Genomic DNA, 19,077 nt, shown 5'->3' with positions numbered 1-19,077 from the left:
AATGTGTAAAATAAATTTTGTAAATTAAATAACATAAAAATTATTTATTTTTTATTGATGACATATAATTATGTTTGCAAATTTATTTTATAAATTTAAACTTCGTAACATTAGTCGTTGGTTGGTGATGGTTGGTGCAAGTTGGTTTTCCCAATCTTTTGGGAGAATAGGAATTGAAATTGGAAGGGAATTCAGTTCATCAAGTGGTTAATACTTGTACCAGGGCAGATAGCACGAGAAATAGTCTACGTATATGCGTACCCGATCACCTCCCTCATTCTTTTTGGTTTTGAAGTTTGACATTGTCTTTGTTTAAATCTAGGATCGAGTACGAAATTGACTAACAGTAAGACCAAAGCGAGCAAGCCTATGAGTAACACCGGTGGTTCGACGGCGAGCAAGCCTATAAGCAATGTAACCAATGAATGGTTTTATCAATAGTTTACTACAAGATGAACACACTCAAAATGCGTGTGAAATTTTTAATTTTTGTTCTTAAAATTGAAAGAGAGAGGAAGAGAGCGAGGGAGAACATGGAAGTGGAGAGACAGGGAGACGTGTTTATTTATTTTTATTTTTTAATTTTGAAAGTAAGGATGTTAATATCATTTGTAGATGAGGCTTGCACAAAAAACACAAAAACTTTGTTTTGTGAGATTACGTTGCTGCCTTTAACTTTTTTGTTATCATATACGACTAAATATTTTATTTTGTCTTCTTTTAGTTGACAAAGAAAATTCTATTAATATGTAGTTTATATATAATAAAATTAGAGGAAGGAAATGGATCCTCTTCGAATTCCTATATCGTACATTGCATGGCCAATTTTTGTCAGATATTATTTGTGTTTAATTTAAATATAAAAAATCAAACGATTTCTGACCGTACGATATACGATGAATTGCCAAGGGATTCTCACAAAATGAATTCGGACGGAATCCAATTCCATAAAAATCATAATTTTGATTGAAAAAGTCGAATATGGAGTAAAAAAAAAAGTACAGAAAAAAAGGGAAGGGGGGTTGGTGGGTCTCTCCAACTATATAATGAGAGAAAGGGGGTATGAGGAGAATTGCCATTTGCCACCACACACTTTGTTAGTTTTACATTTTCTGGCAAATTGCCGGTCCGTAGATTTGCTAATCAGGATCTAAATCTGAAATTAAATTCCATAATCCCCCGTTATTTACATATATCTATATATATTACAACAATTGTGCCGTGTGTCGGTGCAGACTAACGGACTGACAGACTTGCGAGCAGCAAGCGAAGCAAGGATGAAGGTGATCGAGAAGATCCAGGAGTCTTTGGTGGATGAGAAGAAGGTGGTCTTCTCCTTCGAGTTCTTCCCCCCAAAGACCGAGGATGGCGTCGAGAATCTCTTGGAGAGGATGGATCGGATGGTAGCCCACGGCCCAGCCTTCTGCGACATTACCTGGGGTGCCGGTGGCTCCACCGCCGATCTCACGCTCGAAATTGCCAACAAGATGCAGAACCTCATCTGCGTCGAGAGCATGATGCACCTCACCTGCACCAACATGCCCGTCGACAAGATCGACCACGCCCTCCAAACCATCAAGTCCAACGGCCTCCAGAACGTTCTTGCTCTCCGCGGCGACCCGCCCCATGGCCAGGACAAGTTTGTTCAGATCCAAGGAGGCTTTGCCTGCGCCCTCGACCTGGTTGGTTCCTACTTTCCCTTCCTAACTCGAATTCCCCAGATCTGACGACACATTCATTCATTCATTCATATATTGCTTGCGAATCGCTAAATCGCTCTTTGCAATTGCAGGTCACCCATATCAGAGCCAAATATGGCGACTACTTTGGCGTCACTGTTGCTGGTTATCCAGAGGCTCACCCGGACGCCATTGCAGCCGATGGCCTCGCCTCTCCCGAAGCATATCAGAGCGACCTCGCTTATTTGAAGAGAAAGGTTGATGCTGGAGCCGATTTCATCGTCACTCAGTTGTTCTACGACACTGATATTTTCCTGAAATTCGTGAATGACTGTCGCCAAATTGGAATTACTTGCCCCATTGTTCCTGGAATTATGCCCATCAATAACTACAAGGGTTTCATACGCATGACTGGCTTCTGCAAAACCAAGGTATTAGAAACTGCCTTTTCTCTCTTCTCTTATCTTCCTCATCATCCCAATTAACAAACAAAAAAATGGCACACTGTAGATACCAGCTGAGGTCACTGCTGCCTTGGAGCCTATCAAGGACAACGAAGAAGCTGTGAGATTGTATGGAATTCACCTTGGAACCGAGATGTGCAAGAAGATTTTGGCTTCTGGGATTAGGACTTTGCATCTTTATACTCTCAACATGGAGAAATCTGCGTTAGCTATATTACAGGTTTTCGTCTATATCTTCCTTATTCCGTCTCAATTGACTTGAGATGTACATCAAATTATATGAGTTGCTTGATTAAAACTTGTACCATTTTGGCAGAATCTTGGTCTGATTGAAGAGTCCAAAATATCGAGGCCGTTACCTTGGAGACGCCCTGCAAATGTTTTCCGTGTTAAAGAAGATGTTCGTCCAATTTTCTGGTATGCAATCCAACTGCTACCCCAAACACACACACACACACACACCCCTAAGAAAATATCTAATCGTTGTGGGAATTGATGTAGGGCTAATCGTCCCAAGAGCTACATATCAAGAACCGTAGGCTGGGAACTATATCCACATGGGCGGTGGGGTGACTCCGGTAACCCTTCATATGGAGCACTGACTGATTATCAGGTACAATAAACACACAAATTTGGTCTTGGTGCCTATAATTTCGGTATGGATTTGGTCCGATCAGTTTCTGTGGTTATCAAAATTTTCAGCTTGTTAAATACTTGAGCATTCCAATGATGTTCTCTTAGAGAAAAGTTTACTTTTATTCCTAATCCAGTTTATTTCATTTGATTAAAGTTTTTCACAACCACTTGGTCACAACCACATGTTCTTTCTTACTTTATATTTTTCCTTTGCACTGGAGTTGGGTATACATGACCTTAACTCATAATTTTTCAACAGTTCATGCGGCCACGTGCACGTGACAAGAAACTTGTTGAGGAATGGGTTGTCCCATTGAAGAGCATTGAAGATATCTACGAGGTGAAGTTTCCATCTCACTGTGTATGTTGTCTTTGCATTGTCAGCAAACTACCTATGAACTGACGTAATGGAATTGCTTTTATCTCAGAAATTTAAGAAATTCTGCCTTGGAAAATTGAAAAGCAGCCCTTGGTCTGAACTAGATGGGCTTCAGCCAGAGACGGGGATCATAAATGAATTGCTAGGAAAAATTAATACTAAGGGTTTCCTTACCATTAACAGCCAACCAGCGGTAAATGGGGAAAGATCTGACTCGCCGGCTGTTGGTAAGCAATAAGAATAAATATGTTTGTCGTTTTGCGATTATGATAACCATTCGAAGATTCAATTTGTATCTCATTTTTGCGAGTGAGGCTCTATCTCAAGTAATTTGGTTTTTATCAACGAGTTTTCATCAGAATCACTGAAATCACTTGAGTCTCGTTTGAGCCGTGTTAACTAGCTTGAACTTGATAACTTAGAAAATTCAATATGATAGATGATTTCATTTTTTTTTTTCATGAAGATCAGATTGTATTACTTTTTCAACACTACAGCACAAGAAGGAGATTTATTTTATTATATTTATTTATTTTCGTTTCCATTCCTTTCCTTGAAACTAATATTTACAGGTGATTATCATCCTCATACGTGATCTTGAAAATTGCATATTATCTAGATTCTTAACATATCTAACTCGTTTCTCAGGGTGGGGTGGTCCTGGAGGATATGTTTATCAGAAAGCCTATCTAGAGTTTTTCTGTTCGAAGGAAAAGTTGGATGCTCTTGTTGAAAAATGCAAGGCTCTTCCATCTCTAACTTACATGGCCGTGAACAAAGATGGGAGCTGGGTATCTAATACTGGCCAGACTGCTGTGAATGCGGTAACATGGGGTGTCTTTCCAGCAAGGGAGATTATCCAACCAACTGTCGTAGATCCTGCCAGTTTTATAGTTTGGAAGGATGAGGCATTTGAAATCTGGTCAAGAGGATGGGCCCGCTTATACCCCGAGGGTGACTCGTCTAGGAAATTGCTTGAAGAGGTTTGTGTTTTTCATTAATGTCTCTTCTTCCCTGTTAACATATTTATGATTTGATTGTTCAAATGTATGGCTTACTACACCCAAAAGACACCTTTCCACTCTCGATCTTTTGATGGGAATTGAGAATAGTAATATCGACGCCATCTTGTTCTCAACTTTTGCAGGTGCAGAGCGGCTACTATTTGGTCAGTTTGGTAGATAATGACTACATCAACGGTGATGTTTTTGCTGTTTTTGCCGATTTCTGAATGAGCTGTTTTGTCAACTCATCCACTTCTTAAATCCCTTAAAAGTGGTGCTTTCATTGCAAGTCGGATTATAAATTTGATGTCATTAAGTTGTGTAATAATAACTCTTTGGGATTTTTGAATATCCCCTGTTTCAATTTCATGGTGCAAATTGCGCGTTTATCATGCATGATCCGTGTCTGGCGTAATGGATACGATCTGGTTCTTTGTGGGTTCGCTTCTCGTATGTAGTTTGTGGCAATGTAATCCAAATTACATGATTTGTACTTGATGTTCTCTCTCGAATCTTTATAAATTTATATTGTCGCGTATAATATATTCCACTTCCTTCATACATTGTTGAGCTAGTATCATCTCTTCATTATTAAAAAAGAAACATGGTTATGAACAGTGTGGTATGAGGAAAAAATGGGACAAGATCCTCTTTGGATCGCACTGTCTGGAGCTCAAAGACGAGGAAATTCAAACCATTTAAATTGAATTCAGCTGTTCTCATTAACTTGTTCCGCTAACTCATCTCACACAAACTAGGGGTTTAGATCTCTCTCTCTCTCTCTCTTAAACAGTCCGGATTTTCTAGTCCATAGGCTTTGAACAATGAGGACCGTAGAGGATCCAAATTCGATGAAATACACATGGAATGACAAAATGTTATAGATTTATAAGAAAAAAAAATCTATGCCCTCGATCTCAATAATTTAGATGGCTGCCCAACTTGTGACTATCGCCCAGAAGTAGTGAGATAAGCATCAAAGTAAACAGGTTACAAGACACCTTCGTAGTTGATGCATCCATTTATGTGTACTACTGCTTGTTACCTATGAATTATGATATACAATTCTACTCAGAAGTGAAGGTTTCCTTGGAAGCAAGCTGTGACTCTAAAAATAGATGAGTTGATGCATCCCAAAGTTCCTCCCCAAGTTTGGCATTGTATGAGAGCACAGAGGAATCGACGGTCCTACCCTTTCCCCCAAAATAATATACTCCAGACGTTTCCTGAAATTGACAGAGAATTGCTAAGATAAGAATCCATTTGATGTTCTGAATTGTTACTTGTCACTGAACAACTCCATTTCAGGAGTGAGGATGTATATCAAATTATCAATATAAGACAGAAAATGAAACATTACGCTCCTATCAAACGCCAGAAGAACTAATACTCAAATCAAGGACGTCACCACTCAAACCACCAGATTTCTAGTTATGCGCATTGACTAAATCCTTTGAAGTGCCCAAAAATAATATGCCGCATACTTTAGTATTCATTGCATAAGATGAAAAACAAATCGCAGCAGTCTTAGAGCACTGGAAATGAAATGTATTTGTTTTGGGCTAGATCTGAGATGGTTTGACACAAAACACTGAAAGTTTGCAACACCTTAGGACAAACAATCGGTGGCATTCATATTCACATGAGCAAGCTGCAAGGACTTAGAATGAGGAGAAACTTACTGGTGGGGAGAGTGCTGCGTCAAGAATGGAACTAACTCCAATCTCAGGTGACTGCAAAAGGCCCAGAAGTTTCAAAACTATGAAAGCCAGACCGGATAGGCATGAGGGTACCTCTCGCATGATGTTAGTTTCCACAACTCCAGGATCTACAGCACTTCAAAATCATACAAAACCATAACTAAAATCAAGTGTTAAAACCAAGTATCAAGTGCATGAATCCCAAAATGTCCGATTCAGCGTCTGATAATAATCAGAGACAGTAACTGACTCCATTGGTATCTTTGCTATTAAGAATTCTGCTTACACCTTTCAGGAAAGGAAATGGGAGAAAGTGTGAGCACATACATGACGGAGACCTGACGTGATATATCCGTCAAGCCACGTTGCCGGTGAAGCTCATAGGAGAAGAGCAGGAGGAATACTATCAACAAAAGGGGCTTGTTCAAATTAGAATAGAGAGAAGATTGTCTAGGGTATCTTATATGGAAATCATAGCTTACATTTGGAACACTCGTAGACATGAGCAAATGGGTATTGCTTTTGTCTGCTGAAGCACTTCCCAGATACAGTGTCCTTGTTAATCTGTATATTCAAAACTGAAGAGAGGGGGCGAGGGGAAGGGAAGAACCAATAAGTTTTTTATCAAACACACACACACAGCGCAAATCAACAAGATTTTTCATCCAAATTTCCCTATCAAAATATTTTCATCCAAATTCTAGCAAAATTCAGAAACAACAGGATAAGCACTTTTATTACAGCATATCCTGCCTTGCAAATTGCAACTTATTCATTTTCTTCCAATTTCTTTTTGTATTTCCAGAATTGGGCAAACTGCATTTTCCAAAAGCATACTAATCTTGCTATAGCGAAGGTTTTGTGGATGCATAAGCCTGACTCAATAAATATGAATGGAAAAGGTTGAAGTGCACATATTGGGAAGATTCTTACCACTTCGGTGTGTGAAAGACGTGACATTCACTATACGAGAAGGAACTGGGCTGTTTCTGAGAAGTGGTAATAATAGTTTGCTCAGAGAAAATGCACTTAAGTAATTTGTAGCCATCATCCTGGAATGACAAAAAGAAAAGGCGAAATTATCAGCCAGCAATGCACGATTGAAGGGAAAGTGGATGCAGGGCCACTTCCAAGTTCCAAGTGCCATATTGAAATGTCAATTATTGTAAGGAAACAAATTCTTAAAGAAGAAGATAGATGAAAGAAAAACGAAGTTATTACTGATCATAGCCTTGAGAGGTGAGTCTAGATGAAGTTGCGAGTATCCCAGCGTTGTTGATGAGGAGTTGGATGGAAGGGTGCATCTCTGAGTTAGAAAGCCACTGCTGTAGGGAGGCTTTAAACTGGAGAAGTGAGTGGAAGGATGCGACGTCAACCTCAAAAGCTTTGAGATGTACATTCTCATTCTGAGTTTTGATGTCCATTATCGTCTGACACAAACAAATCGACATCAGGAAATGGATTTCAGAAATTTACAACTACCCAAGAAAGCAGAAAGTTATATAAAGCAGAGGGAGGCAGCAAAAGCTTAGAACAACCTACCTTTGCTAACAAGTGGGATGAACGTCCAACTGCAGGCAGAGAGGAATGGAGAATGAGCTAAACATGCATCCTTACATTCTTATAAAGTTATGAACAGACTGTGCACCTATTGGATGATACATTCTCTATTGCAAAATAAATGACCAGTTACTAGTCTAGGCTCTAATCTAGCAACATGATTGAGTGATTCAAACAAACAAGATGAATATGAATACCGAGAACCACGAAGAAACCGCGGGCGGAGAGAGCATGGGCAGCAGCCGCACCCAATCCAGACGTAGCCTGCGTTATTATCAATGAGACTGAAACACTTAGACAATACAATTGAAGAAGAAAATGAACAGGGCAGTAGACTTACACCAGTGATAACGCAGACAGGCCTAAATCCCGAGGGGGAAGTCCAAGGCGATGAATTGGAAGGACGAGAATTGGAATTCGAATTGGGTTGAAGAAAGAGCTTCCAGTAGGAGATGAGGAGATAGAATGCCCACAGCACCGCCATTCTCCAGAATTCCATGGACGTTACAAATTCCAATGCCGCCTTCATCTTCTTCTGCTTCTTTCACTTTCTAGTACTAAATACCCTCTTACAAATTTACAATAATAAATATTAATGGGGATTGGGGAACAAATCAAATTAAATCAAATCAAATCAAATAGACCGAGGGAGGGAGCTGAATGAACGCTCATCTTTGAGTGCTGCTGCTGCGTATACAGTCGTCGTCGTCAGATTCGGCCGTCGTAGTCCGCAGCCGCCAATCCTCAACGACTCAGAGAGACTGCTCTATGCTCTATGCTCTACCCTCTCTAGCCTCGCCGGCGGCGGCAGTGGAGACTGAAGAGTCGGAGTCGGAGAGTTGATGCATGCGCAGGCAAACAAGCGCCCAAGCACCACAACTTCTGTTTCGAATTGCAGACCTCCTTTAGTCAAATTCAAACGTGGATAACATGCTCGAGCCGCACCACCATTTCAATTACACTAGCTTCCTCCAAGTGGTGTAATGTAATTGGTTCTTTTAAGATTTATTTTATTTCAAAATTTTGAATTATAATTTGTATAATTTAAATGAATGAAAAAAATTAAATAAAGAAATTTTGTAATGACCCGGAATATCAAGGGTGTATTTAGTTGGGATTTTGAGAGATTTTTTTAGTGGTTTTAAAAATTCTTGAATTTTGATAGAGTTTATTGATTTCTAATTTATATAAAATTTAAATGAATTCTTTCAAATTCTTAGAGGATGATGTGAGATTTGAAGATATTAAAATACATTATGAAATTTCTTCATTCTCTCAAATTTCCTAACTTTTTAGAATCCTTTAAAATTAGTTTTTAATTAAATACACATTTACACTCATGCCGGTGATCCAGAATGTTGATAAAAAAAACTGAAATTCTATAATAAATGTCACATCATTAGTATTTTTTTTTTTCTTGTGAAGATTTTGATTAGTTTTTTATTTAAACTTTTGTTGGGACTTTTTACACCCGACTCAATGGCTTAACACCCAGCCATCGAGCTGGTGGCTTAGTAAGAAATGACGAATTACGAGACCTTTTAAAAACTAAAAACTGGAGATTTGAGTTCGAAATCCTCAGTTGATGTGGAAGCCAAACTTAGGGTTAGGAGGCTGAAATGCTTCTGTCAATCTTCTGGTCGTAGAAAAAAATAGATAACTTATGATTGCCACTAATTGTCTCCCTTAAAAAAAAAAAAAAAAAAATGGCTTCAACATCCAGGACCCATTGGCTTGGAACAGTATCCGGATCCGGCTATTTGAGATTCTTGAAATATTCTGCGATTCATCGCCGCCTCCACTCTTCTCCCACTATATCAATTTCGATCTCTGTACAGTTAATTCCAATTATTCGACTTCTCTCTCTGAATCCATAATAATCCATGGAGAATGATAACGCCAAATTGGGGTCTGCCGGCGGACTCAAATCCGACAACAACAACAGCGTCAGCGAACAAGAACAAAACCCCTTGAGAGAATTCGAAGAAGGAGAAGGAGAAGAAGAAGTAAGCAGTGGGCCTTCGCAGGAAGAGGAGGTGGATCCTCCCTCCTCACCTCCTGTTCCTCAACCTTCAAGAACTCCCTTCAGTAATCTCAGTCAGGTCGATGCTGACCTAGCCCTTGCTCGAACCCTCCAAGAACAGGTATTCAATTCTCTTTGCATATTGATTTGCTTGCAAACAAAGGATTCATGTTCCACTCGTTTTTGCTTCGTTAGCAAATAGAAGTTGGCCTTAGAATGTTATCTGGATACTTGTTTGATACCCACCACAATTTTGTTTCCTCTTTCGTTCACTCAGTGATCAATGGAAGTTCCAGTGCGGATTGATTCCGATCATCAATCTCCATCCGGAGAACAACTTTTGTTTCGGTTTCCGTTATAAATTTTGAGCTTGTTATGTGATATTCTTGTCGGCTCAATTTTTGCTCCTACTATTGGAGGGGGCAAGGTTTCATCCTACGAACTTCGGGTCCGCTCATCCTAAATCTCCATTAGCACCTCCACCCACATCATCCTAAATCGTCTTAATGCGCCTTGCAATCGGCGCCGTAGAGGCTTTGATGTTGATTGCATCATGTGGGGTAGTGAGAGAGTGAGGGGGTTGATCAGGTAGTGAGAGAGGATAAAAACGTATTTTGATGAAGAATTAGGTGGGATTAGAGGAGACGATTGGTCATGGAAATTGGGATTGAATTTGGTTTGCAGGGAATTAATTGGTTCTTAGTGAAACCGTTTTGTTGGTTTCCTTATCTTTTCATTGAAAAGTTTTTTCCTATTTTTTCTGTGAGTTCAGTTGTTTAGATCTACCCAAATAATATTGCAAGGCGGCTTCCTTTTAGTTTGTGTTAGGGTGTTCTTCAGCTCTCTGGAGTGGTTTCTGCTTCTTTCCACTTTTTAATAGATATAGAGGGTAGTGCTATTCAAACACCCCATTTTACCTTCCACACACCCTTGTTAACTTTGTCCATTGATCTTCTTCAATTCATTCGATCTAACAGGCAGAAATTGAGAGGGGCGTGTGAGAGGTAAAAATAGGTGTGTGGTTAGCACCACTCTATAGATATAGTTCAATTGTTTAGCATTCATTATCTCTCAATGATTATATATGCCCTTTCCTCTCTATTCGATCTCATCAAAGGACACACTCACTTCCTTTTGAGTGGAATCAAAGAGTCCAACATTTAGCAAAATTTGTTGCTGAGTGGTTCTATCATTAGCTTTAAACTTTCTTGCAGACTAGTGCCCAAATTCTTTTGTGCATGACACTGTGTTTTGGAGACCCTGCTTTGTTGGGGTTTAATAGTAGGGTTCCTTTGGGACTCCTTATCACATTCCACAAGCAATGCCAAACAGGTCTGTCGTTGGGTTTAGGAGTTTGTGTCTGTGGATAGGTAAGGTGGTGAGTTATGGTGGTGGGTGGGCATGGTGATGTGGTGGCATGAACCTATTGAACAAGCTAGCCTGAACTTAGGGATTGCAGAATTACAAAAAGGTAGTATTAAAATCGTCCCCTTGAACATTAAATTGAACCACATCTTTGAAAATGATGGTCCTCTGTCAATCTTCCTCTTTGTATTCCTTTTAGGTTCTTGCCTAGGGGTTGGGGATGAAAAATCCATGTTTACAATTTCCCTTCTCTTATGTTTTTCCTATTCACAAACAAATATTTGAATGTTGTTTTCCGAGGATTTGACCTTTGCTAATTACTCATCAATTGCCTTCCTTATTGCTTTTGTAATCTTGACTCAAAGCTTCAACTCTCGGTGAAAGTTCTGATTTATAACCATTATAATTGAGTAAACAAAAAGAATTTGGAAGGAAAAGGAGGATATATTGTTCAGGTACCAAATTGATGCAGGACATACAAGGTGAGTGTTGCTTTGAGGCGTGGTGGGCTTTATATGGCAGAAATTTTGTTAATCAAGAGAGGTTTAAAGAAGGAAACAATCTAGGGTTGCTGTAAGTTAGAGCAAGTAGATAGATGGAGAAGAACGTAGAGAGAGAAAGAGAGAGAGAGGCAAAAACAGTTTCCCCAACAAATCCTTAATGGTGATTTATTCAATCTCCTTTTGGCTTACAAAGCCGTATTTATAGGCTTCAAATAGACCTTTCAATGACTTCTAAACATAGCAAAAAGGTCATTAAAACCGCAAAATAGTTAATTAGATATTACACAAATATAAAAAGACTCATCAAATACAAAATACATTAGATATAATTTTGCTAGGAGCCAAATAAATGCTCGCAATAAAGCTTCGTATATGCTCAAAAGGAGAAGCAGCTTATTATCAACTGTTTGATTTTTTTTTTCCTTTTTTTTTTTTCTTGGGTGTGGCAATGGATATCAACTCTTAGATTGGGTGCTTGACTTATTTGCTTATTTTTCTGTTTCGTATTACTCATAGACAATTGTTGACATTTCATTTTACACCAAAAAGGACTTATTGTTAGATTTGGTCGAAGGAAGGATATTTTTCTATCAAGCTATAGCTATTGCATCAGTCAATCTTTATGTGAATGCTGTTCACTGTCAATCTTATCTGTATGTGATTTTGTTTGATCTTGTTGTGCATGCAATCTGATTGCCGTTGTTTGGCTATTGAGTAGGAAAGGGCATACATGATGCTACGGATGAACAATGAAGGCAGTGATTATGGAAGTTGGGAAGCTGGAAGTTTTGTGCATGAGGATGATTTCAATGAATTTGACGACGATACTGATGATAATGATGGTGAGGAACAAGATGATGAAACTGAGGTTGACAATGATGAAGATGCATTTGATGTGCATGCTCATGATGATGCTGGAGAGAATGATAACCCCAGTGTCGAATATGATCCGGCTGTTTTTTCAAGCGATGAGGCCTATGCAAGAGCCCTGCAGGATGCTGAAGATAGAGAGATGGCTAGACTGATGGCACTTGCTGGGATTAATGATCGTGAGTGCTTGTGACTGTTTAGAGTTGTAGTGCTCTTTTTATAATATCACTTTTTCTAAGTCCTTGAAATTATGCAATAGTTGATGTTTCTGCTATGTTATTTTGTTTTCAGGCGAAGTTGAGGACACAGAGGAACATGGTGGTAACTCTCAGGTAATAAATTGTTGCTTGTATGCTGAGAATGAGATTAGTATGAATGAGACTCTTCTAGAAGGCAGTAGCAGTTTGCTGTTCTCTCTGCGTCATGTTTGTCATCTACTTTTGGTTTGTAGGATACATGGGATGAGATTGACCCTGATGAACTTTCATATGAGGTACGGTGGTTCTAAATTCTAATGCTTCCAGTGGTGCATTTACTTTATGGCTTGTTTCCATGACTTTTATATAACTATATCAGGAGTTACTTGCATTGAGTGAAGTTGTTGGAACTGAGAGCAGAGGGCTTTCAGCTGATAATATTGCCTCATTGCCTTCAGTAAGCTACAAGACAGGAAGTAGTCAGAATGGGAGCAATGAGTCGTAAGCACTAGCAAATTCCTTAGTTCTATGTACTTTATAGAGTGTTGTATGTGCTCTTTCTTTTAAAGTTTTTCTTACTTCTGTTTAAGGTGTGTCATTTGTCGGTTGGACTACGAGGATGGTGAAAACTTGACATTACTCTCTTGCAAACATTCCTATCATTCTGAGTGCATAAACAATTGGTTGAAAATTAACAAGGTATGATTTTGAAATTTCATGTTTTCTTTTCCCTTCCAATTCAATGGTGCTTACTCTGTACTATAATCTGTGCATGTAGTTCATAACATCTTCATTCTTTCCAAAGTACGTGTGGCTATGGTTTAAGTTTGTATCATGTTGTACTCACCTTTTTTGGCTGTACTTTGAAAATTTCCGTAATTTGTTTGCTTTTAGTTGAGGCATTGTGATTTCTTATTAGAGTTGTCACGTTGAAATTGTGTTTGCATGTATGCTTGTGGACAGAGAAACAAAAGTAAAAATGACATTCACTTGGTCTGTTACTGCAGGTCTGCCCTGTTTGCAGTGCCGAAGTTTCCACATCTGCAAACAAGTAGCAGAATTTACGGACCATCTTTTGCTTGCAAATCTGAACGACCATTTGCACAAGTCGGTGCACAAGGGATACAGTAGAGCCCGGTCTCCTTCACGGGCGAAAATGTTCTATCCAACCGTTAAGATTAGATTACAATGCTTGTATAATATGGGAGACACTCTGGTGTAAGTTTTCTGGTTTACCCTGATACAAGATGACGGTAAATTAATTTCCCCAGTACTTTTCAATTTGTTGTTGAAATTTGTAAACTCGCAAGTTTTCTGGATTTACACTCATGATAAACTCTGATACTTCTCTTTGCGGGCATGCTTGTCGATTTGTTTGTATGTATGCATGAATGTGTTAAAGGCGGGCAATGTCGATAGTAGTTGCGAGTTGAGTTCATGTCATGTAGCAGGATGTCCTACATATTTTCACACACACACTCCTCGATTTCGTACTTTTTCTTTTATCAAACTCATCTCGTGTTTTCATTATTTTGCTGATTTTGTTGAACACGCAGTATCCTACACTATAAAATATTGAATGCATACCACGTTAAAATTTAATGTTAATGACTTATTTATCCTACTATGCAATGATAATTTTGACCTTATTAGGCTAAAAAAATTAAAAAATTTCTAAATACATTCCAAATCACTTTTAACGTATTATTTATCTTCTTCAACTATCAAAACTGTTGAATGAAACCCTAACCAATGAAACTATAAACATGTTGATTGAGAAAAATTATTTTTGACCAATGAAATACAAAATCGGCATTTCGAAAGCTTCACATGAGGTAAGACTTCATATTTTTCATTGTTTTAGTGATTTAGATGACATCGATAATTATTTTTCATTGTTTTAGTGATTATTTTCAAATCATCAATTTTAAATCATTCTAGAAACTAACAGTTCAGATGGTTTGAAATCATTCGGCAAAATTAAAAATGAGTGTTATAAGAATTGAGAAATGTGGAAATGTAAGGTATATATTGAAAATATGGGGTGTGAGGGTATTATGGGGAAGGAAGTGCGGTGTATTAAGATAATTTTTAATTGAAAAAGTAAATGTGGGGTGTACCAAATATGTGAGGTTTATTCTACAGTCCAAGAGCTTGTTTAGAAGTTGTTTTAAAGTAACTGAAAACATTTTTGTTGAATTTTTTTTTATTTCAAAAGCACTTACATAAAGCACTTAAAAATGTTTTTTTACTTATTATTATTTAAAATTCATTTGAATTTTTACTAAGAATTAATTTAAAAATAATTTCATCAATAACGTTTTTACTCGTTTTAAAAGCTTAAGAAAGATGAGACGTGCCACGTCAACGTCATGTACCCCTAGTAATAACTGGGATGGTGTGGACTCCGGTAGCAGCATTTTCCCTCCCATTGCGGTGGAAGCAAAACACATCCTTTGTTGTTGCAGCAGAATTTTCTTTCCTTCGCATCAGCAGACTCATATTTTGGACATGACAAGTCAAGTGGCATCATCATCATAGCCGTTTGGTTTCGCTGTTTGAGCAAAATAAATGGCATTATTATTGCCAAGAATCTCAAAAACCCATCGAAATCTGTGGAAATCAACGCCGCCGCCCATCATCTTCTCCAAGCAGCTCACAGGCACAGCCTGCTCAAATCACTATGCTAGTGATACTGACACCGACCCTTCTCTCGTCAGCGCTCTCATTTCCATCTTCACCAAGCGACCCTTTTCCCCGGACGACCCGGAGTTGAAGACCCTCGCTCCACGACTCACCACCAAAGCTGTCGAAAGTGTGCTTAATGGCCTCCGGAGTTGGAAAACCGCTCACGTCTTCTTCACCTGGGCACCCAACCAATGCGGCTACACGCACAACTGCTATACTTACAATGCCATGGCGTCTCACCTATCACGTGCTCGACAGAATGCCCCACTCAGAGCTATGGCTATGGAAGTTGTGAGTTCCAACTGTTCTCTCACTCCTGGGGCTCTGGGATTCTTTCTAAGATGTTTAGCCAGCGTAGACTTGGTTCAAGAAGCTAACTTTTTCTTTGATCAAGTCACCGCCAAGGGTCTTTGTGTTCCGAATAGTTATAGCTATAATTGTTTGTTGGAGGCTATATCTAAATCTAAGTCCAACTCAATTGAATTGCTTGAAATGAGATTGCAAGAAATGCGAGATTCTGGTTGGGAATTCAGTAAGCACACGCTGACCCCGGCATTGCAGGTCTATTGCAATGCAGGCAAGTTCGAAAAGGCTTTAAATGTTTTCAACGAAATGTATGAGAGGGGGTGGGTTGATGCCCATGTCATGTCCATCTTGGTGGTGTCTTTTAGCAAGTGGGGCGAGGTGGATAAGGCTTTCGATTTGATTGAAAGAATGGAAGATCACAAGCTTGGATTGAATGAGAAGACATTTCATGTTCTGATTCATGGGTTTGTGAGGCAGTCCAGAGTGGACAAGGCCCTCCAATTGTTTGATAAAATGCGCAAGTCAGGTTTTGCACTCGACATTTCTCTTTATGATGTACTGATTGGAGGACTATGTAAGAATAAAGAGCTCGAAAAAGCCTTGTCTATGTATTCGGAGATGAAGGCGTTGGGAATCCATGCTGATGCTGGGATACTAGCAAAGCTCATACCATCCTTTTCTGATGAAGTGGAAATGATCCGGGTACTTGAGGAAGTCCAAGGAGATTTAGATGAAGAGGATATGCTTTTGCTTTGCACTTCCGTGTTGAATGGTCTTACTAATAATGGCTCCATTGACAAAGCTTATCAACTTCTTCAGGCAATGATGCAATACGAATCTCATTCTGAAGGTGAGGTAGATAAGATCCTTGTAGTTATGAAAAGGGTTCGTCCCATCACAACTAATTTTGAAATTGTTATTGACGGTCTACTCAGGTTTGGTAAGTTTGACATGGCCTTAAGCCTTTACAAAGATATGATTCAGGATCGGCTGTAAACCAAATGTATCAATTTATAACAATTTGATTGATGCACTGTGCAATTCAGATAGATTGGACGAAAGTTATAAGCTTCTGAGAGAGATGGAGCAGTCAGGACTTGAACCAACACATTTTACCCACAACTCTATATTTGGGTGCCTCTGTAGAAGACAGGATGTTGTAGCAGCCCTTAACCTAGTGAAGGAGATGCATGCTTGTGGACATGAACCATGGATAAAATATTCCACCTTGCTTGTGAAGCAGCTGTGCAAAAATGAAAAGGTAGTTGAAGCTTGTAATTTTCTTGATAACATGGTTCACGAAGGTTTTCTCCCTAATATAGTTGCCTATTCTACGGCTATAAACGGATTGGTCAAAATTCAAGAAGTAGATCGAGCTGTGCAGCTGTTCCAGGATATCTGTGCTCATGGCTATTGTCCCGATGTAGTTTCTCATAATATATTGATAAGTGGGCTTTGCAAGGCCAAAAGAGTTTCAGAAGCTGAATCTCTTTTGGATGAGATGGTAATGAAGGGTCTTGTTCCCTCAGTTGTAACCTACAATCTGCTGATTGATGGATGGTGTAAAACTAGTCACGTTGATAAAGCGATACTTTGCCTTTCCAGGATGTTTGGTGAAGACAGAGAGCCAAATGTGATTACCTACACAACATTAATAGACGGGCTGTTCAATGCTGGAAGGGTCGATGATGCTCTTGTGCTTTGGAACAATATGGGAAGGAAAGGATGTGCTCCAAATAGAATTGCTTATATGGCTCTCATTACGGGTCTTTGTAAGTGTGGCAGGCCTGATGAGGCACTGGTTTATCTTCGTGAGATGGAAGAGAAGGAAATGAAACCTGAGATTTTTGTATATGCAGCAGTAGTAAGTGCTCGTCTCTCTGAGCTAAACCTACCCCGACAGTGAAGATATTGGATGTTCTAATTTGTTTCAAATCTGGAGAACTAAGTCATTGCGAAGAGGGAGGCTGATAAATTTCCCCTAGAATGGTTAGTAACTGAAGCTGCAGGTGAGCCGCTGCTGTTCGAACTATATAATGTGGATTAACATTATGGTTACCGTTACATGCTTGTTTTCTAGCCCTGTAGCTGTTTTAATAGATATTGTTTATACTGTATTTTGGAATTTTGATGGTAATTTTATTGGAATTCGGAGGTATGAAAGTTCAACTGCCCTGAGTAATCAGCGACAATGTCTCGAGCTCTAAAACTCCTTTTAACTTGGTAAACTCATCACAGCCTCTGAGCATCGACTGACTTCGACAATGGACTTTCAAATATATTTGAAACTAGTCTAATTTCCAGACAGGAATGATTCCTTGAGCGGCTAAACGCTTTTCAACCCAAAAGACAATATGTTTTGCTGTGATTTTCTTCTCATCAACGAGAAAAGGCTCAACAGTGCTCGCTTCTGAGCCATACGAAGACAGCGAAAACCCCTTTGGACCTGCATGCATACCATATTCTGCTAATCTCAGTTTTCTGTAAATGCATTCGTTGAACTGTGCGCAACCCATCAATCAATAAATTGAAGACTTGACATTGTTGACAATGCAAGGCAAGAGGTACCTGTGAGGACTCCACTGGGAAAGAAGACCCAAAACGAGTAGGTATTGCCCTTCTTTATAAAGGAACCTTCCAGCTGTAGCACGTAGAACACGTCGATTCGAGAACAATTATAAATGAAAATGCTAGGAACGAAGAAATGAAAGTTGAAAGACAATTAGTATATACAGGTAGCTGAGCTGACCCTGTTGTCTTGAAAACAAAGCTCAATATCAGAGAGTTCATCTTGAGTTTGGAGTATTGCTTTCAATGGCGGGATAACGTCCTCCTCCATCATTTGAGGCAACGCCTTCACTGGAGCTTTCGCTGCAACTTTAGGCTTCGCCGGAGCTGCTGCTTTTTGATCAGCTGTTCTAACCTCCTTCGTACTTGTATCAGCAGCAGCAGCATCAGCTAGTACGTAAACGGGGCAAAAAGATGTAATCACAAGGCAATGAATCCCTGCCATACATTGTGAAAATAGAGCAACTCACCGGTGGAAGTGGATGATTCTTGCAAAGCAGACCAGGCAATGTTTCTTTTTCTTTGAGATGCTACCACTTTACTTTTCATCATTTCCTGCTAAACCAGATGAAACATAACATCCTTTTTGTTAGGGTTGGTCTCAAAGTTAAGCATATGATCGACGGGAAATGATTTCTACGCACCATTTTTCGCACATACAAGTTTGGCAAGTTTTTTAAAATGCCTAAGTTTGTTGAATGGTAAAAGACAACCAGAAATAGCAGTGCTCAGTACTCACATGGTTTGAGGTCTTCCTTCGAAAAGGAAGGCGGGCTGATGACTTGGGGAGAGCTGAGAATTCTGCCAAATGCTTTCCATTTGGCTGTCGTCGTCGTCGACATTGAAGAGCATGAAGCTGAACCTGCGGAGGAGATGGTTTGGGCAGAGAAAGAATAGCCAAAGCCATGCTTGCTTGCTTGGTGATCAATTTGGAGCTCAATTCGCCACTGAAACAAAACCATCTTCTCTTCTCTTGGCCTATCATTCAACGAAAGGCTGAGATTGAAGCTCTTCCATTTTCTCTCATCTAGCTCTCTAACGAGTCCCAAATTCTCTTTTGGGCCTTTGGGCCTGGCCCTCATTTCCTTAGCGGCTCGATTCACATTATTTGTTCAACTGAAATAAAAGACGAAAC

At 39.3% G+C, this 19,077-nt stretch overlaps 5 protein-coding genes across 7 annotated transcripts; 3 read left to right on the top strand and 2 right to left on the bottom strand.

Moving 5' to 3' along the window:
• Positions 1-1,077: 1,077 nt before the first annotated feature.
• LOC125476992 (methylenetetrahydrofolate reductase 2-like) lies at positions 1,078-4,721 on the top strand. The gene is made up of 9 exons (XM_048583711.1): positions 1,078-1,682; positions 1,793-2,110; positions 2,190-2,363; positions 2,460-2,560; positions 2,645-2,756; positions 3,039-3,119; positions 3,208-3,385; positions 3,807-4,141; positions 4,306-4,721. The coding sequence occupies exons 1-9, from the start codon at positions 1,278-1,280 to the stop codon at positions 4,387-4,389; spliced, it is 1,788 nt and encodes a 595-aa protein (XP_048439668.1). The 5' UTR covers positions 1,078-1,277; the 3' UTR covers positions 4,390-4,721.
• A 257-nt stretch (positions 4,722-4,978) lies between these two features.
• On the bottom strand, positions 4,979-8,352 carry LOC125476996 (dehydrogenase/reductase SDR family member on chromosome X-like). Of its 2 annotated transcripts, XM_048583714.1 has the most exons (9): positions 7,763-8,349; positions 7,620-7,686; positions 7,405-7,433; positions 7,084-7,292; positions 6,796-6,914; positions 6,345-6,440; positions 6,190-6,265; positions 5,845-5,998; positions 4,979-5,388 (listed from the first exon to the last, which is right to left on the bottom strand). In XM_048583714.1, the coding sequence occupies exons 1-9, from the start codon at positions 7,949-7,951 to the stop codon at positions 5,230-5,232; spliced, it is 1,098 nt and encodes a 365-aa protein (XP_048439671.1). In that variant the 5' UTR covers positions 7,952-8,349; the 3' UTR covers positions 4,979-5,229. The 2 variants fall into 2 exon arrangements, with proteins under 2 accessions (XP_048439671.1, XP_048439678.1); XM_048583721.1 differs by lacking the exons at positions 6,190-6,265; positions 6,345-6,440 and having other exon boundaries at positions 5,845-5,990; positions 7,763-8,352.
• Positions 8,353-9,149: 797 nt separating this feature from the next.
• Positions 9,150-13,734, top strand: LOC125476990 (E3 ubiquitin ligase BIG BROTHER-related-like). Its single transcript, XM_048583708.1, has 7 exons — positions 9,150-9,566; positions 12,032-12,362; positions 12,475-12,515; positions 12,635-12,676; positions 12,760-12,881; positions 12,971-13,079; positions 13,388-13,734. Exons 1-7 carry the CDS (start codon positions 9,306-9,308, stop codon positions 13,433-13,435), a joined length of 954 nt encoding a protein of 317 aa, XP_048439665.1. The 5' UTR covers positions 9,150-9,305; the 3' UTR covers positions 13,436-13,734.
• A 1,046-nt stretch (positions 13,735-14,780) lies between these two features.
• Positions 14,781-17,543, top strand: LOC125476986 (putative pentatricopeptide repeat-containing protein At5g08310, mitochondrial). The gene is made up of 2 exons (XM_048583704.1): positions 14,781-16,314; positions 16,421-17,543. The coding sequence occupies exons 1-2, from the start codon at positions 14,952-14,954 to the stop codon at positions 17,278-17,280; spliced, it is 2,223 nt and encodes a 740-aa protein (XP_048439661.1). The 5' UTR covers positions 14,781-14,951; the 3' UTR covers positions 17,281-17,543.
• A 50-nt stretch (positions 17,544-17,593) lies between these two features.
• On the bottom strand, positions 17,594-19,050 carry LOC125476979. Of its 2 annotated transcripts, none has more exons than XM_048583699.1 (5): positions 18,682-19,050; positions 18,413-18,500; positions 18,124-18,332; positions 17,943-18,015; positions 17,594-17,820 (listed from the first exon to the last, which is right to left on the bottom strand). In XM_048583699.1, the coding sequence occupies exons 1-5, from the start codon at positions 18,925-18,927 to the stop codon at positions 17,663-17,665; spliced, it is 774 nt and encodes a 257-aa protein (XP_048439656.1). In that variant the 5' UTR covers positions 18,928-19,050; the 3' UTR covers positions 17,594-17,662. The 2 variants fall into 2 exon arrangements, with proteins under 2 accessions (XP_048439656.1, XP_048439657.1); XM_048583700.1 differs by having other exon boundaries at positions 18,413-18,497; positions 18,682-19,049.
• Positions 19,051-19,077: the final 27 nt, after the last annotated feature.

The sequence above is a fragment of a genome, unplaced genomic scaffold (assembly GCF_019419815.1).
Source record: "Pyrus x bretschneideri cultivar Hongxiangsu unplaced genomic scaffold, Pyrus_bretschneideri_v1 Contig1, whole genome shotgun sequence".
In the NCBI taxonomy this organism is placed as follows: domain Eukaryota; kingdom Viridiplantae; phylum Streptophyta; class Magnoliopsida; order Rosales; family Rosaceae; genus Pyrus; species Pyrus x bretschneideri.
Note: the sequence above shows the minus strand (reverse complement) of the source record. Positions and strands in the feature narration are given on the sequence as shown.

Coding starts and splice junctions, on each gene's coding strand:
- LOC125476992 (XM_048583711.1), top strand. CDS start 1,278: ATGAAGGTGATCGAGAAGATCCAGGAGTCTTTGGTGGATGAGAAGAAG. Junction 2,111..2,189: donor CTGGCTTCTGCAAAACCAAG/GTATTAGAAACT, acceptor GGCACACTGTAG/ATACCAGCTGAGGTCACTGC. Junction 2,364..2,459: donor CTGCGTTAGCTATATTACAG/GTTTTCGTCTAT, acceptor CCATTTTGGCAG/AATCTTGGTCTGATTGAAGA.
- LOC125476996 (XM_048583714.1), bottom strand. CDS start 7,951: ATGAAGGCGGCATTGGAATTTGTAACGTCCATGGAATTCTGGAGAATG. Junction 5,999..6,189: donor TCACGTCAGGTCTCCGTCAT/GTATGTGCTCAC, acceptor ATGATTTTGAAG/TGCTGTAGATCCTGGAGTTG. Junction 5,389..5,844: donor ACGCAGCACTCTCCCCACCA/GTAAGTTTCTCC, acceptor TGTCAATTTCAG/GAAACGTCTGGAGTATATTA.
- LOC125476990 (XM_048583708.1), top strand. CDS start 9,306: ATGGAGAATGATAACGCCAAATTGGGGTCTGCCGGCGGACTCAAATCC. Junction 9,567..12,031: donor CTCGAACCCTCCAAGAACAG/GTATTCAATTCT, acceptor GCTATTGAGTAG/GAAAGGGCATACATGATGCT. Junction 12,363..12,474: donor ACTTGCTGGGATTAATGATC/GTGAGTGCTTGT, acceptor TTTTGTTTTCAG/GCGAAGTTGAGGACACAGAG.
- LOC125476986 (XM_048583704.1), top strand. CDS start 14,952: ATGGCATTATTATTGCCAAGAATCTCAAAAACCCATCGAAATCTGTGG. Junction 16,315..16,420: donor TGACGGTCTACTCAGGTTTG/GTAAGTTTGACA, acceptor TGTGCAATTCAG/ATAGATTGGACGAAAGTTAT.
- LOC125476979 (XM_048583699.1), bottom strand. CDS start 18,927: ATGATAGGCCAAGAGAAGAGAAGATGGTTTTGTTTCAGTGGCGAATTG. Junction 18,016..18,123: donor TTTGTTTTCAAGACAACAGG/GTCAGCTCAGCT, acceptor TACGTGCTACAG/CTGGAAGGTTCCTTTATAAA. Junction 17,821..17,942: donor TCCCAGTGGAGTCCTCACAG/GTACCTCTTGCC, acceptor GTATGCATGCAG/GTCCAAAGGGGTTTTCGCTG.